This window comes from Lynx canadensis, chromosome D3, assembly GCF_007474595.2.
Source record: "Lynx canadensis isolate LIC74 chromosome D3, mLynCan4.pri.v2, whole genome shotgun sequence".
Taxonomy (NCBI): domain Eukaryota; kingdom Metazoa; phylum Chordata; class Mammalia; order Carnivora; family Felidae; genus Lynx; species Lynx canadensis.
Window position 1 is genome coordinate 64,454,583 of NC_044314.2, and position 18,703 is coordinate 64,473,285.

Consider the following 18,703-nt stretch of genomic DNA (forward strand, 5'->3'; position numbering starts at 1 on the left):
AGTCAGATGCTTAACTTTCTGAGCCACTCAGGAACCCCTTAAATTTAAAAAAACAAACAATTTTTTTAATGTTTGTTTATTTTTGAGAGAGAGAGTAAGTGGGGGAAGGGCAGAGAGAGAGGGAGACACAGAATCTAAAGGAGGCTCCAGGCTCTGAGCTGTCAGCGTAGAGCCCAACGCAGGACTCAAACTCACGAATGTGAGATCACAACCTGAGCTGAAGTCTGAGGCTTAACTGACTGAGCCACCCAGGTGCCCCCTCCTTAATTTTTTTTAAGTTTATTTATTCTGTGAGAGAGAGGATGAGCCGGGGAGGGATAGAGAGAGAAGGAGAGAGAGAATCCCAAGCAGGCTCCACACTAACAGTGCATAGCCTGATGTGGGGCTCCAACCCGCAAAACCATGAGACCATGACCCAAACTGAGATCAAGAGTTGGACACTTAACCAACTGAGCCACCCAGGTGCCTATATATATATATATATATATATATATATATATATATATATATAAAATTTATGTATTTTGAGAGAAAGAAAAAGTGTGAGTGGGGGAAGGGCAGAGATAGAGTGGGGGGAGAGAAACTCCCAAGCAGGCTCCACACCATCAGCACAGAGCCCAGTGCATGACTTGAACCCATGAACCACAGGATCATGACCTGAGCCGAAGTCAGACACTTAACCAACTGAGCCACCCAGGCACCCCAGAGTCCATTATTAATAGTAATGTAGGAGAATTGAAGTTGAGTAAAATAAGGGGCCTCCTACAGCATAGTTTTGTGCTGGAGTCATACAAATGCATTAGTAGTTCTCAGAATAAGTAGACTGACAAATACCATTATAGGAGCACAAACTTGAGAATAAACCCATTTAACTATTTTAGATTTGTAGCATTTACTTGAAGAAACAAAAAGCAATGTCTTATTGCCTGCTAGTGTTACTTCATTGCTTCAGTCAGCAGACCAGATTGATTGATTGATTGATTATGTTTTTAATTTATTTTGTGAGAGAGAGCATGTGTGAGCAGGGGAGGGACAAAGAGAGAGTGAGACAGAAACCCAAGCAGGCTCTGCGCTGTCAGCTCAAAGCTCAACATAAGACACCAGCTCACAGATCGTGAGATCATGACCTGAGCCAAAACTGAGAGTCAGACACTTAACTGACTGAGCCATCTAGGTGCCACCAGATATTGATATTTATTAAAATGAAAAGCTCCTATAGAAAAGATTAAATAGATTATTGATCACAAGATAGTAACACTCAAGATTAAAAATCATCATAAAATTGAAAGCATAATTATTACTGCTTCTACTTGGAATTCTATTTAAAGTCAGACTTTGAGATCAGCTTGGAAAGAACTGAAAGCCCTGTGTAGCAGCTGTGGAACTCTTTTTTTTTTTTTTTTAAAGTTTATTTATTTTTTAGTAATCTCTACACCTAACGTGGGGCTTGAACTAATGACCCCGAGATCAAGAGTCACACGCTCTTCCGAATGAGCTAGCCAGACTCCCCTGGAACTCTTTTGAAAAATACTTTACAGGTTTTGTTATAAGATACCCAAATATTTTGGTTACATTTCTTTAAAAAAAAAAAAAAGAAAGAAAAAAAGCAAGCCACTGTGGAAAACAGTATGGAGGTTCCTCAAAAAATGAAAAATAGAATTACCATGTGATCCAGTAATTCCACTACTGGGTATTTAACCAAAGAATATGAAAACACTAATTTGAAAAAATACATGCACCCCTATGTTTATTGCAGCATTATTTACAATAGCCAACATATGGAAGCAACCCAAGTGTCCATCAATAGTAGATGAATGGATGAAGATGTGGAATGGAATTCCACAATGGAATATTACTCAAGTAGCCATAAAAAAAGAATGAAATCTTGCCATTTGCGACAACATGGATGGATCTAGAGGGTATGCCGCTAAGTGAAATAAGCCAGAGAAGACAAATACCATGATTTCATTCATAGGTGGAATTTAAGAAACAAAACAAATGAACAAAGAAAGAAGAGACCAGCAAAAAAATAGAGCTCTTCCCTCCCACCCCCAGACTCTATTTAAATGTAGAGAAAAAACTGGTGGTACCAGAGGGGAGGTGGATGGGGCGATGGGTGAAGGGTCACTTACTATGATGGGCACAGAGTAGTAATATATAGTATTGTTGAACTAGTCTATTGTACACCTGAAACTAATATAACTATGCTAATTTTACTGGAATTTTTTTTTTAAAGGAAAGCCTAGGATGAGGCCCAGGAACTAGCGTTTTTAACAAGAATGTAAGGTGTTCCTGATGCAGGGATCTGGGAACCACAATTTGAGCAGCGCTTTAGTTGAGCTCTCAGGCTCAACTATTGATGGCAACCTATCAGTGCAGCATTGTACCCAGGTAGAGAAATACAAAGAGAACTGACCTGAGAAAGGATGTGTAAGCCTAAGATACTTTGGAAAAAGTGGGCCTAGGGAGATTAATCTTTTGCATAAATGAGTTATCCTCTGTATATAAATTATGGGGATCTAACCTGGACAATATATATAAAAACACTGTTGTCCTCCACTTTTAAAGGTATTGTGGGGGTGCCTGGGTGGCTCAGTCGGTTGAGTGTCTGACTTTGGCTCCGGTCTGATCTCACCGTTTGTGAGTTTGAGCCCTGAGTCAGGCTCTGTGCTGACAGCTCAGAGCCTGGAGCCTGCTTCAGACTCTGTGTCTCCCCCTCTCTCTGACCCTTCCCCACTCTCACTCTGTGTGTGTGTGTGTGTGTGTGTGTGTGTGTGTGTGTGTGTGTGTGTGTCTCAAAAATAAATAAATGTTAAAAAAAATTTTTTTAAAAAGGTATTGTGAAGACAAAATGTAGTTAAGTATATGAAGAGCTTTGAAGGGTAAAGGTTTTTTTGTAATTAAGATGTTATAATAAATTTTAAAATTATGTAGTATTGTTAATACTATATTTAAAATGTGATTTCCCCCCTCAATGGCTTTTGTGTTTTATGGTTAAATACCATTTTAATACACATAGAATCATCATTTTTCTTCAATAAGAATAATTTGCTTATCATTTATATGAAGGTCAGTCCTGAAACTGTATAAGCCTACACAAATTACTTGAAACAGTTCCTTTAAAAAAAAGAAAGAAGGGTTCTGTCATTTTGCAAGTAAGACAAGTAGATGCAAGCAATCAAGGCATCCTCTTGGGTCCATTTCTGTTTGGGATAAAGATGTGTTTGATGGTCATTTGGATGTTTCTGCTGAGTCAGAGGAATGTGATGCAACAATAGGAAGTTGTTTTGGAGGACAAATGATTACTCTCACCAGAATGCAATTGCTGTTAAAATCAGAGGGAAAATGTTTTGTGTGTGCATGTGTGGCATAAACCCATGTGCCTGGGCTTATGACTGTGGGCATCTACACATTTGCCAGGGCTGGGCCCTCTAATAAGTTTGAGATCGAATATGTGCTATATTGTGCCAGCTGCATCCTTCCTAACTTGAGTCTTTTTTTTGTGGATAATATACATAACAACTTCATATGTATGAAATAAGTATTTACCCTGTGTGCTAGTATTTAATATTTACCAATTTTCATTCTTTCTGCCAAGATGTTTTGAGAACTATTTTAAATGCCATATCTCCCCCCATTTTTTTTTTTTTAGCTCTGCTTATGATAATGTCAACAAAGTTCGAGTAGCTATCAAGAAAATCAGTCCTTTTGAGCACCAGACCTACTGCCAGAGAACCCTGAGGGAGATAAAAATCTTACTGCGCTTCAGACATGAGAACATCATTGGAATCAATGATATTATTAGAGCGCCAACCATCGAGCAAATGAAAGATGTGTATCCTTTTCAGGCAACTGACTCCACTGATTAGTCACCTTGTTGAGTGAAGTTAACTTGAAATGCCTGGACTTGTCAGAGTAAAGGAAAAGTATATATAAAGCACATTAAAGGGGAAATTATAATCTGCTTGCTATTTAATATAAGATTTGTGTAATTTTTATCTTTGATTCATTTTATCAGTTGTAACTATTTTTAGAGTCTTTTGGCAAATCAGATATTTTTTCTGTTTCAGCAAAAACTTTGTTTAAGTGCAGTTATGGAGAATCTTAACACCATTTTAGTCATTTTTTTTTTCCATTCAAGGTATGGTTTGTTATGGTAACAAGAAATGAACAGTAGACTAAGAAAGTGGGTGCCCTGGATATCACCTGCTCAAATCTAGACTGTTCTGATCTTAGATAATGTCATTCACCTCCAAGTCTGTTTTCTCATCTTTAGAATTAAGGTACCTAGCCTTCATGATCTTTAAAGCTGACTCAGCTCTGAATTTATGTTATTAATTATGACCAACATTTAGAAATCTGGACTAAACAGGTCCAGAGGATACTGCCTGGATAAAGACTGTATTTGAAAAATAGAAGTGTTAAGTATACCGAAGAGGGTCTGCCAAAAAAGAGTTACTGTTCAGGCTAGTATAGCATTCCTACCAGTTTTTCCAATTTGTATTCTGCACACACACACACACACACACACACCCCCCACCCCACCTCACCTCTACCTTTTCATTTTTAAACTGCTCTATTATCAAGTTGTGGTGCTATTTTAAGTGAAATGCCTCCTGCTGCTACCACCTGTTGTCCTGCTTTAAGGGCTTTGCTTGGAAAATCAGGTCTCTTTCAAGATGACAAGTTTTCAAATCCTGTTTTCTTTGAATCCCATGAATCTGTAGGGGACATACAATAATATGTACAGTACTTACACAAATGAATATGAGAAATGCAAAAACACTGCTAATGAAATAATAATATGGTGAAGTTAAAAGCCAAAGGGTTCTATAATTTCTGTAAGAAAGATGTCAGCCATAGATAACATTCTAGATGGCTTGGATACGTGGATAGTCAAGAAAGTAAAAGGAGCAAAACCAGCATGAGCCCCTTAGCATGACTTCCCAATACTCTCTTGTGTTTAGGATCTTAATGTTAATTGAAGAGTCAGGCACATAGAGGACTGAATTTAGTAGCAGTGTGTTCTAGGTCTGTATTTCCAAAGATTTTATGGTTGATTCTTAAGGAGAAGGAGGGGGGACAAGAAGGTAAAAGAACATTATAAAGAGTATTACAGATCATTGCTGGGCCAAAGAGAGGAGGGAGTGTATGATGCCTGCTGGCCACCTTCCTCTCCTAGCCCTTTCCGGTAATCATTGGAGAGGGTTTGTTGATGGTAGACACCTTGCAGTACTAGGAGACTGATACATCTCGATTGGCCAGTATTTCCATAACAGACTGTCTCAGCTCAGTCTAGGCCCATTGTTGGGCACATCAGGCAGATATTAATGCCTGTTGTGTCACAGGACCTAAGAAAGAGTTAACTACTTTAGATTCCATCCATAGAGGTATACCAAGTTTTCATCAGTTTCTCCTATCCCTTGTAAGGCCTCATGATATAATGACCATTTGGGGAGAGGGTTCATTTTGTTTTCAGTGTTTTGCTACATGTAACCAGATATTGGTGTGTTACCTTAACCTGTCTAAACAGATATATAGTACAGGACCTCATGGAAACAGATCTCTACAAGCTCTTGAAGACACAACACCTCAGCAACGACCATATCTGCTATTTTCTTTACCAGATCCTCAGAGGGTTAAAATATATCCATTCAGCTAATGTACTGCACCGTGACCTCAAACCTTCCAACCTGCTGCTCAACACCACCTGTGATCTCAAGGTCAGCTAGGTTATTTACTCTTCGGGTGATATATGTTGGAAAAACTCTTTCACCAGGGCATATTTATGTTGTCATCCGTACTTAAAATCATACCAGAAATTAAATGAAAACATTTTTATAGCTTAAAAGCAAAAAAAAATAATGCAAATAAAGAGTGCTGGTCCTCTTCTTCATTCCATTGTTCCTCCTCTCCAGAGGTAACCACTATAACACATTGGTGTGTTTTCTTCCAAAGTTTTTGCTATGCTCTTACATGTATGTGTATGTTTATGCTTACATATATAAAAGCAGGATCATGTGCATTATGTGTAAGTTTAAAAATCATCCATTTCATTGGTAATCTTTTTATTCAGTAAGTTATATACAAAGAATGCTCAGAAAGGGATGTCTGGGTGGCTCAGTTGTTAAGCATCTGACTTCAACTCAGGTCATGCTCTCATGTTTCACGAGTTTGAGTCCCTCATTGGGTGAGCTCAAGCCTCGCTTCTGGTGAACATGAGCCCTGCTTTGGGTAAAACATGAGCCCCACTTTGGGTGAGCCCCACCTCCCTCCCTTCCTCCCTCTCTCTCTCTTTCTCTCTATCCCTCACTCACTTGCACCTTCTCTCAAAACAAAACAAAACAAAAACAACAGAAAAAAACCCACACTCAAAAAACAGCACCAAACTTAACCTTAATGACTTTAATACCTAAATAACGTATTCCCAACAAATAGGGAAGCCCTAGATCCTTATAGTCCTCAGAATTCTCTTAAAAATGGGCAGCATTTGTGTACATATATTTCTATTTTAATAGTAGAACTAATAAATAAGGAGGGAAATCTACAGATGCATTAGATATGATAAAAAGGCATGTGAATTCAAGAAGACCTAGATAAATGGAAGGATATGCCATGTTTATGGACTGATTGCAAGACTTAATCTTGTTTAGATGGCATTGCTTCCCAAATTGGTCTACATAGTCAGGGTGACTGTGTCAAAGCTCCAGGTGGCTTTTTTGCAGAAATGGGCAGGCTGGTCCTGAAATGTGTATGGAAGTTTGAGAGACCCAAAATAGCCAAAATAATCTTAATGAAAGAGCAAAGTTGGAGAGCTCACATTTCTTGCTTTCAAAACTTACTACAAAGCTTTTGTATTCAAGACCCTGTGATATTTGGCATAAGAATGGGCATTATAGATCAATGGAATAAGATTGAGAGTTAATAAATAAACCCATATGTTTATGATGGGTTTTGGTGAGAGTGCCAAGATCATTTTTTTCAAAAAAATGGTACTGGGACAATTGGATATATACTCCTACCATGTACAAAAACTAACACAAAACAGATCAAAGACCTAAATTTAAGAGCTAAACTGGAATAGGCTTGGAAAACATAGGAGTGAGTTTTTGCAGTCTTGCATTAGGCAAATCCTATTAGACATGACACCAAAAGCAAAGGCAACAAAAGGGGGAAAATTAGATTTCATCTAGATTAGGAACCTGTTTTATAAAGTAAACCATCAGGAGGGGCACCTGGGTGCCTCAGTCGGTTAAACATCTGACTTTGACTCAGGGCAAGATCTCACAGTTCTTGAGTTTGAGCCCTGTGTTGGGCTCTATGCTGACAGCTCAAATCCCGGAGCCTGCTTTGGATTCTATGTCTCCCTCTCTGCCCCTTCCCACCTCTCAAAAATAAATAAACATTAAATAAATAAATAATAAAATTTTATTAAAAAAAATTTTTTTTACATTTATTAATTTTTGAGAAACAGAGTGAAACAAAGCATTAGTGGGGGAGGGGCAGAGAGAGAAGGAGACACAGAATCCGAAGCAGGCTCCAGGCTCTGAGCAAGCGGTCAGCACAGAACCTGATGCGGGGCTCGAACCCGCAAACTGTGAGATCATGACCTGAGCTGAAGTCGGACGCTCAACCACCTGAGCCACCTAGGCACCCCAGTAAATAATATAATTTTTAAAAAGTAAACCACTAAGAAAGGGAAAGACAACCCACAAAATGAGAGAAAATATTTGTAAATCATGTGTCTATAGACACTTTTATCTAGAATATATGAAAAGCTCTTACAACTCAACAATAAAAGATAAATAGCCCAGTTTAATATAGGGCAAAGGATTTGAATAGACATTTCTCTAAAGAAGTTGTACATATGGCCAATAAGTACATGAAAAGATGCTTGGAATCCTGAGTCAGTAGGGAAATGCAAGTCAAAACCACAATGAGATAACCATTTGTGCACACTAGGATGGCTGTAATCAAAAAGTCAGATGGTAAGTGTTGGTGAGGATTCCACTTGTAGGTGTATACCTAAGTAAAATGAAAATGTGTCCACCCAAAAAGTAGCATACAAATATTTAAAGTGGCATAATAGTCCAAAAGTGGAAATAATTTGAATGTCCATATGATGATGAATAAATTAAATGTGATAGATTCAGGGGGACCTGGGTGACTTGGTTGGTCAAACCTCTGGCCCTTGATTTTGGCTCAGGTCATGTCCCTGTTTGTGAGATTGAGCCCCAAGTCAGGCTTCACACTGACACCCTGGGGCCTACTTAGGATTCTCTCTCCCCCTCCCCTGCTCTCTCTTTCTCTCTCAAAAAAAGTTTTTAAAAAATGTGGTAGATCCATACAATGGAATAAAAAGGAATAGAGTGCTGATACATGCTACAGTGTGGATGAATCTTGGGAAATTGTTATGTAAATTAAAGAAGCCAGTCATAAAAGGCCACATACTGTGTGGTTCTATTTATGTGAAGTGTCTAGAATAGACAAATATATAGCAACAGGAAGTGGATTAGTGGTTGCCTAGGGCTGGTGGGATTGGGGAGGAATAGGCAGACTAATGTGTACAAGATTTCTTCTTGTGGTTACAGAAATGTTCTAAAATTGATTGGTGGTAACAGTTGTGTAACCCTGTGATTTTAACACCAAAAACTATTGAATTGTATGCCTTAAGTTATGGGTGAATCATATGGTATGTGAATTATATCTCAATAAAGCTGTTTAAAAAGTGCATTTAGATGTAGAGCAATGATCATTTCTTGTACTTCAGTTTAATAGACATTCCTGTGAGAAGCCCTTAAGTTGTACCTAGCAAGGGAGAGGGGGGAATGTCTGTTTCTGCAATCTCAGACCTGATAGGTGAGAAGTCTGATAAACAATAGATGATTGTAATAATATCTGCTGTAACTGAGATACTGAAAAGAATAGTATACAGATACAAAGGAGAGAGTTGGGTTCTGTCTGAGGCTGTGAGAGGTATCTGGAAGAAGGTGGCATCCATGCTGGCCTTCCAAAGATGAGCAGGCTTTCAGTAAGGGAGTGGCTATCTTCGGTATAGGGTATCGTAGAAAGTCATTGGATGCTAGCTGGTGATATTGGTTGGAAGTAGATCATGGAGAACCTTCTGGAACTGTCTGAAAAAGGGCAGTGAGTTCTGTTACTAGGTGGTCAGATAGTTTATTTGCTATCATTGAGTGTTTAAAACAGGGTGCCCAACATTCTGTGAGATGTGGTAGAGGGTAGCTTCCTACATTAGATACAGTTGGGTTAGACTCTGTCATCTCTTGGGATCCTACAGTTAGATTAATATACTTCTTACATGGGGTGTAACCAGATCCTTTCCATGTATCTATGTATGTAACTAAAAGCCAGGTGGGCACAAAAGGAATGAAGCTGCTTGTAGGAATGGCCACACTTCGTTGGCTCTTAGTGATTTTCTTGAAAAATAGTATTTTTATGTCTCTTCCTACTTTTCTTTTTTTCTTTCTATTTCTTACCATCACAACTCTATTATGACAGATTATTTTTGTTTTGGGAGAAACATTCTCTAGTATTTTCAGTATATAATATTTCTGGGGAAAAAAGTTAAGACAAAAACAAACAGAATCAGACTACTTTGTTGTCTCTTCATTGTTTGTGGGCTTGTCTTTACTTAGGGCCATTTTATTCTCTGCTCACCAAAATTTACACCCACATTAATATATCTGTGTTGTTGGCCATCTGCACAACCCAAGTATTGTTTTCAAAACCCAGTGTAACACAGAGACTCAGAAATACAATAAGATAATTAAGATATTTACAGCAGTACAGTTCACCCACATTTTGAAATGTTCATATGGGGTTTGATTCATTCACATAGGTATAAATATTCAGGAGAGAATCTCATTTGTAAAGATGAATACGATATGTCCTCCGTTTTGTCCTGTTGAACATGTCCAAAAGGCAGGGTAGGGCATAGTGGCAGTTCAGGTGCATACATGAGGGTTGAAAGAGCACAAGTGGGGAAGAGGGTCTTTTCTGCTTGAGCTCTGAAATCACTGTATATCCATCACATCCTCAGTACCTTCCAGTAATCATGTTGCCTATACCACAAGCTCCTGTGCTTAGAAAGTTTGTAACCTGTGATCTTTTTTTTTTTTTTTTTTTTTTTTAATGTTTTATTTATTTTTGAGACAGAGAGAGAACGTGAGCAGGGGAGGGGCAGAGAGAGAGGGAGACACAGAATCCAAAGCAGGCTCCAGGCTCCGAGCTGCCAGCACAGAGCCGGACGCAGGGCTCAAACCCACGGACTGTGAGATCATGACCTAAGCCAAAGCCGGACGCTTAACCGACTGAGCCACCCAGGCGCCCCTGTAACCTGTGATCTTACTCATCTCTTGTTATTTAGGGTTTTCTGAAATATCAAGTGGACAGTTATATATGTCATTTCTTCCTTTTTCCATTGGCTTCTCTGTTACTAAAGTATTTTCTACTCTTGAGCCCTCAGGATATCAGCTATTATCAATGTCTGAGACCTTTAACTTTTGACTCCTACCAGTCAAGGGCAACAGCAGTTAAGACTTCTTTTTCTGCTTCCATAAACATACTTCGCACTTGTTATCTAAAACCTTGAGACAAGAAGATGTTGACCTCTTAGAACCCTTCTGGAAGCCTCTCTTACAGACTCCCTCTTTATTTCTTAGGGCCACAGAAACACAAGGGTCATAGATCCTGTTTGGAGATTCTGCTAACATATTTCTAATGGAATTTCCAGGGGAATGAGGTCTCTAGCAGTTTCTGTCCTTGATGTTTGCTAGACTGAGCCCACAGAAATCCTAGTTAAGAGTCCCAGGATCACAGTGTTTGTGGTTCTGGGTATGCTTCGGAAAGAGGACTCTGGAACATATGAAATGAAATCTATCCTTGGGGCTTCCTTTGCTTAATGAAAATCTCTGTTTAAACAGCCCAAAAAGTAGCCAGGTAATAGGAGTGCTATAGGTCATTTTGTTTCTTGTACCATATCCTACTGGTCTGTATCTTCCTTTGTATGGAATTACAAAAAAATTTTTTAATAGCCTTGGTAATTTTTTGGTTAATGCCGTGTAAATTTGGCTAGTCTTCAGTGTTGTGGCATTAACTTTTTTTTTTTTAAATCGTATGAGCATTTCATAGATGACCGTGAATGTAGTTGTGGCATCTTTTAGAGCTCTAAACCCCACATCTCTCTCTTTTTTTTTTTTAAATTGTAACCAGTAATTTTTTGAGAGCCTGCTGGTTCTATGCCCTGTACTAGGTGTGGGGGATGCAAATAATACAACAAAATTACCCTTAGCACCAACTCACTAATCTGAAAATTTGTAACTAAAGTAAAGGGATTAAACATTTTTCCTGTCTTTCCACTGGGATTTGTGCATCAGGGTATACAGTTCCAGTTGAGAATGCCAGATAATAAATGAAGAAGAAATAATAAAATCAGAAAAGTCCCCATTTTGCAACTTCCAATGAAATAATTGGTTTGTGCAATATAACCCATGGCTTATATGCTCACCTTGCTCAGACTCTGAACACCCTGGGCAGACTGCTGCTGCCTCCCCACATGAATACCCTCTTCACCTCACACATAGACCATGTCCTGATCTGGGGCTCCCTTTTAACTCTACTTGGGTGCTACCTACCCCACTGGGCTGCTAAAGTTCTCCCAACACCACAGAGACCCTTAATGTCACATGACCCCCCACCAAAAAAAAAAAAAAAAAAAAGTTTAGGACTGGATTTCCTCGAGGAAGATGAGGAAGAACAACTGCACCTTTAGTTTTAATTTTAAGAAAATAAATGTATTGCATATTGCAGCATTCAGCATGATAGGCTTATTTTGTCTTTCCTAGTAAAGGAATGCTTGTAATTCCAGTTTTTAATTATCCCTCTTTTAGGGGTGGGGAGAGAATATGAGTGGGGAGGGGAAAAGGGAGAGAGAGAATCTTAAGCAGGCTTGATGCCCAGCATGGAGCCCAACACAGGGCTGTATCTCAGAGCCATGCATGACCTGAGCCAAAATCAAGAATCAGTCACTTAATTGAGCCACCCAGGCAACCCTTCCCTTCCTTAATATTGCCACTTTGAATGGTGTAATTTTACTAACATTAATTATTTTTTTTTTTTTTATTTTTTTTTTTCAACGTTTATTTATCTTTGGGACAGAGAGAGACAGAGCATGAACAGGGGAGGGGCAGAGAGAGAGGGAGACACAGAATCGGAAACAGGCTCCAGGCTCCGAGCCATCAGCCCAGAGCCCGACGCGGGGCTCGAACTCGCGGACCGCGAGATCGTGACCTGGCTGAAGTCGGACGCTTAACCGACTGCGCCACCCAGGCGCCCCTAACATTAATTATTTAACATAAGATTTAACCCTGTTAACTGAACCTTGATTTTTTTATTAAAAATTTTTAATGTTTGTTTATTTTTGAGAGAGAGGGCAGGGGAGGGGCAGAGAGATGGAGACAGAGAATCGGAAGCAGGCTTTGTGCTGACAGCGGAGAACCCGATGCAGGGCTCAAACCCATGAACAGTAAGAGCATTGTGACCTGAGCTGAAGTTGGATGCTTAGCCAACAGAATCACTGGGCACCCCTTGATTTTTATTTTTTAAGAGATTATCAGTAATTCAGATATTGTAAAAAAAAAAAAAAAAAAGGTCACTCTTAGAGTATCTGTCAACCCATCCCAGTTGTGCTTCCTATAAACATTTAAGGCATTTATTGACCAAATGTCAAGAGTCCTCCATTAACAATTAAGTCAACAAGTAAGTTAAGTGTTGCCTTTCTCTAGGGACTTAATTCTGTTTTAGCTGGGGAGATGGGCATATGCAAAACTAACTATCATAGACTTTATGCTGTATTTTATTTAAAAAAAAAAATTTTTTTAACGTTTATTTATTTTTGAGACAGAGAGAGACAGAGCATGAACGGGGGAGGGTCAGAGAGAGGGAGACACAGAATCTGAAACAGGCTCCAGGCTCCGAGCTGTCAGCACAGAGCCTGACGCGGGGCTTGAACTCAGAGACCGCGAGATCATGACCTGAGCCGAAGTCAGCCGCTTAACCGACTGGCCACCCAGGCGCCCCTATGATGTATTTTAATATACCTCTAACAGTATTAGAGGAGTTCAGAAGAGTGAGCAGTCAGCTCTTGGGCAGGTTTGGTGTTGATTTTTGGGAAACTTCTCAGAAGAGCTAACTTTCAAGCTGAGGGTTTAGGGTAAAGGAATGGCATGGATAGGGCACTCAGGAGAGGTCATTGTATAGTCAGGTCATAGAAGCAGGTGTAGTCTGGAGTCTATAGGAGCAGATGTGGGCAGGAGAATATGGTGGGAGAGATGAGATCAGGAAGGTAGTTTGGTGGCAGCATATGAATGGTCTTAAAAGTCACACTTAAAGAATTTGGGTTTCGTTCAATAGACAGAAGGGATTGGTTCAAGATTTTTGAGCCAGAAAGGTGACTTATATTAGAAACAACATTTAGGCAGGAATTTAGAGGATGAATTAGCTTACAGGTGGGTAAAGTCTAGTTTCCCTAATTCCCAGACAAATTAAACTGAATCTCAACTAAGGCCATGGCAGTCAAGATGTAGAAGCAGCCAATTCGAGAGCCACTTTATGAGGTTTCAGGTTCAGTTGCCATTTCACATTTGCCCAGCTAGATTCTTCACAGTGTTGCTCCGGCTTTCCCCAGGTCTTTCCATGGTTAGCATCTCTTTGGTGTCCCAGTATCGCTTCAACAGGGCCTCCTCAAAGACTGCCTATCCCATCACAAGCACTGTGTCCACTACCACTCTGTTAGCTGTTTTTGCTTTGTAACAAATAACCTAGAGAAAGTGGTCTAAAACAATAATCATGTGTTAGCTTCTAGTTTCTGTGGGTCAGGAATTTAGCCAAGGGGTAGCAGTGATGGCTGCTCTCTGCTTTCATATATGGACCTCAGCTAGAATACACAAAGGTAAGGGCTGGAATCCTCTTGCATACCTGGCAATTGATACTGGCTGTCACCTGGATCACCCACATGTAGCCCACATGTCCTAGGTTTCTTCCTGAGGTGGCCAGAGGGTTCCAAATTCCCCAGTAGAAAGAGCGCCAGATGGAAACCATGTTGCATTTTATGATGTAGCCTCAGAAGTCACATAGTATCACTTTCACTATATTCTCTTGGTTCAGGCTGTTACAAAGGTTTGCCCAGATTCAAGAGGAGGGAAGATGGACCCTACCCTCTTCATACAAGTTCAAAGACCTTATAAGAAGAGCATGGAGGATGGGTTTTAGTGGTATGGTCCTCTTTAGAAAATAAATCTGCCTTATCTATGAATTTTTTATATTCTGGCTTTCTGAATCTATTTGGGACTTATTTTTTGATTCAACTAGCCAGTGAAAAGCCATGTATCAAGTCTGAACCCATCTAATCTGTGTGACACCAGGCATAGGAGGTGGTGAAGGATCTGTGGCCATGGTCTGGAGCCTATGCTGGTTTTGTTCTGCTGACAAGATGCATATACTCTGCACAATTCAAAATGTGGCTTTTAGGTGTCCCATCTATACAGCAAAAAGCAGACTGGTGAGCTTTGGTTGAATTTAAATCAGATGAAGTGTTAGCCTTGAAAAAAAGAGAAACTATGGGTCATAGATAGGTTCAAAAATTCAAGCCACAGAATTGAAATGGATTGGTGGTGGGATAACATGGCGAGTGGTGGCTCTAAATGGCTTAGAGGACTCGCCTCTGGATGTAAGAAGAAATCAGTCATTAGTTGCTTCTCTGCGTTGGAAATCATGCCACAAATAGGACCATGTTGCTAGTGAGAACCTCCTGTGCATGGTTACTGGGAAGCCCTCCTGCAGTTCATGTCACTGGAATTGATAGAAAATGCTGGAAAGAAACAAACCGGTTGCCAGGTACATTGAAAGCCTAAGACCAGCCAGGCCAAAGTTACAATTTCCTGTGATCCCACATACAAGCTTATGGCCATACCTCATCCAGATTCTCTGACAGGCCCATAACTATTAGGAGTATAATGGCATTGATTGACAAGCAAGCCATCTTTGAAAGGTAAGGCTGGTACTTACGGTGAAAGTCACCTAAACTGAAGTTAATGAGTGTACAATGGCCAGAGTTGGCTGTCAGCTATGGAGTAGGACCCAGGATTTCCTCACTATGCAACTCTGAGAGTACACCTAGAAAATGGCCTATGGAAGAGCAAATAGAGAAGCAATTACGATAGTTGTTCCTTTTGAAGATACATGTTGATGGAGATTATGCAGCACAGATACTTAACTCTTATCAGAGATACCATGTGGTGATACCAGTGTCCAAAGCTAGAGGAAGGCATCTGTGAAGTAGATGGAAGCTTTCTGAACCTTTCCTAATTATTGAAACACTAAACTATGGGATATTTGAGCAGAGATTGTTGTCCATCCATTTAAGTCCTATGAGTATCTCAAGCATGTCCTTTCCTCCTCATTTCCATTTTTATGGCCTGAGCTCAGGCCCTTATAATTTCTTAGCCAAATTAAAGCAGTAAGCCTCCAAAGCAATCTGTTTGCCAGGCTGCTTTGTACTGTACTCTGGCCTATCTTTATTAATATGTCTCTTTCTTAGGTTAGTTCCCCAGATGTCAAGGAATTAAAATATCCTGCAATTATATGGGTCTAAGTATAGTTGGCCCTTGAACAACACAGGGATTAGGGGCACCGATTTGCCCCCCCCCCCCCACACACAGTCAAAAATCTGCATATAACTATTGACTCCTCCAAAATTTAATAGCCTTCTGTTGACCAGAAGGAAGCTTTAACTGATAACATCAACAGTCAATTAAACATATACTTTGTGTTATATGTATTGTATACTATATTCCTGTAATAATACCTAACTTAATTTTTTTGATATTTCTAGGCTGTGTGGTTTCATCTGTGAGTTTTTTCAAATTGCTGCAAATCTGCAAAAAAATTTCCAATATATTTATTGAAAAAAATTCCATGTATGTGAACAGACTTGCACAGTTCAAACCCATGCTGTTCAAGGGTCAACTGTATTCTATAGTTATATAGTAGAATACTATACTATTTGTATAGTACTTTACAGATACTTTATATGTTGGAGTTTGGAGTAGCACTAAAGTATTGGATGACCAGATGATGAAGGTACTTTTGTGAGTCAGGAGAAATTAGAAGCTGGATATTTACCTAAAAAAAGATTCATCTTTTGTATATGAGACATCTTTTAAGGCTTTGGGAGTGGATTTGAATACATGGAAGGGAGAGAAGTGGAAAAAATCTTTGGAAGGACCTGCATTTGTGGAACAGGTGGAAGAATAGCAGGAAGTGAAATCTAAGAAACAAGACAAATGTGAGTCAAGGTGATCTGACAGTGTGATGATCCTGGAAATGCCAGCAGGAGATGGCCAGAGAAAGGACCCTGGACAGTTTCTGGTAACTTCAGAACAGTTTTTGTCAAGTGACATAAGCAAGATTACTGTGGGATAAGCAGATAATGAAAGGTGAGGACAGATTCCTGTAACCTGTTCCTCATCTCCAACTTTGGATAGTCATCACTGCCTCTCAGGTTGTTGTAAAGATTAAATAAGAATGAATATATAGAATTCCCAACAAAGTATCTGCCACATAGGAGTGGCAGCAACTACTTACCATCATCATTATTGCTATTGTCTGATCTTTTGATATTAATTTCATTAGAATCTCTAAGGTGTCCCATTTTTTTCTCTCATAGATCTGTGACTTTGGCTTGGCCCGCGTTGCAGATCCAGACCATGATCACACAGGGTTCCTGACGGAGTACGTAGCCACACGTTGGTACCGGGCTCCAGAAATTATGTTGAATTCCAAGGTAAGGATCAGGTTTGCATAGAAAGAAAACCAGGAAGCAAAAGAATTTTGGAAGCCTGTGTCTACTTAGGTTGAGGCTTGGCCTGTCTGGCCCAGAATGAAGGTGCTGTCTTAATCTCTAGGTCAGCATTGAACTTCTGGGCCCTGGATTTTGACCTCTCTACCTCAGCTGAAGTAGTGCTGATGTGTTATAGAGTTGGAAGGTGTGTGTGCCTGTCTGGTCACTGTTAACAATAAATGATCTTTGTCCTAGCCTTTGGTCAGCTCTCCTGAAGTCCTCCCTATGGCAGCTTTTATAGTTGCTTCTGCCACTGCTGAGTGCAGGCTAGGCTGGCTATGTTAGAGGTTCTCCTATAGTATGTAGTTTTCCGAAAGCGGACCAGTGCTGTCCTGTACAGGTCAGATTTGTCTAATGAAGAATGTCTCTTCAGCAAAATTATACCATAGTTTGAAAAAAGGTGTGGAAAGAATAGGAACTACTATGGATTCTTAAAAAAGTAAGAAAAAGTGAAGTATATCTTTGTTAGGTTTATAAACCAGGTGGCAAGCATTGAAGGCTGCTATGGAGATTGAGATTCAGTATTTTTAATATATCATTTGCAAATAATATATGAATGAAGTGTCAGATTTGAGAAAGTAAGTGGGCCCGACATACTTCTACATCCAATACTTCAAATTAGGAGATTTTGAACTTAATTCCTCCGTTGGTTTGCAAACTGCCCCAGTACAAGGTGGGCAAGGAGAAACTGAAGAGGCAGAGCACTCCAAATTGGTCGTGGCAGTTTTAAGAAGTAAAGGAACTTATTACAAGTCTTGTCTTGGGCAGCTAGCTGCAAGGTGAATAGATCTCCGCACTCACCTACCAAAACTTAAAAGTTTATGTCCAGGCCTTAACTGGCTGTGTCACATATGCTGCCCAGATGGTCCCAACAATAGTTCTCTCCCAGCTACATCCTTGAAAATGGCGCCACTGTGGTAACAGTGGGCAGAGCATGTATCCCAAGGATAGGGGAGGGAGCGAGGAGCCTCCTGTTGTCCAGGTTCAGCTCAAGGGTCAGCTGTTAGTCACATTGTCTTGATGACCTCCTTCAGCACCGTCTACTGTTAATGTAATGTTAAGATACATGAAAAAAAGCAAATAAAAGTAGACATTGGGCCTTGCGTCTCAGCTCTAGGAACCAGAAATCCACCCAGGAAGCTTAAAGGGAATTAATTAGCCCATGGGGTTTACTCTCTTCCTCCATCGTTTATAAATAGAAGGGCTTGAGATGAACACTAAGTTGCTTTGTGAGGAAATGGAATTTGTTTAAAGCAGTTAGTTATTCTTGATATACATTTGTTCAGTTAAGTTATAAAAGTAAAATTGCATTAACATAAATTCCATTATAAAGAAAGATTTGGTGTAACAGATGTTTCAGAGAAGAAAATGTCGTGTTGATTCTTATAATTCTGTATTACACATAATCCCAAATAGTAGGTTCTTTCTTTGGACTGGCCATGTGACAGCCATTCCAAACCAGAAGCATTTGCATGCACGTGTGCAGTGCCTGCTGGTTGTAAGGGAGAGCTGTCGGTGTGCTTTTTATCCTGGTGCCTTCATGGTCTTGCAGCCTCCATTCCAACTTGAGATGACTCTACTGTCTTCACCCTCCAGAGGGAAATAACCAAACAATGTGGCCTCTGTTCCACAAGGTGCCCAGCAGTTCCTGCTTGTAGAGTTAACTATAATCAAAACTGAGTGTGAATTATTTTTTATTTATAACACCTCTAGACTGAGAATGTTACTTCTAGTGCTCTATTCATTTTTTTATTATTATTAATTTAGAACAATTTTCAAACCCTT

General features: G+C 39.8%; 1 protein-coding gene across 1 annotated transcript in view; it reads left to right on the forward strand.

The window, feature by feature from the left end:
* Positions 1 to 18,703, forward strand: part of MAPK1 (mitogen-activated protein kinase 1) — a 112,197-nt gene that overhangs the window by 63,698 nt on the left and 29,796 nt on the right. Inside the window, exons 2-4 of the mRNA XM_030292231.1 lie at positions 3,653 to 3,835; positions 5,534 to 5,723; positions 16,745 to 16,861. Coding sequence (XP_030148091.1) covers positions 3,653 to 3,835; positions 5,534 to 5,723; positions 16,745 to 16,861 — 490 coding nt within the window. The remainder of the gene's footprint in view (positions 1 to 3,652; positions 3,836 to 5,533; positions 5,724 to 16,744; positions 16,862 to 18,703) is intronic.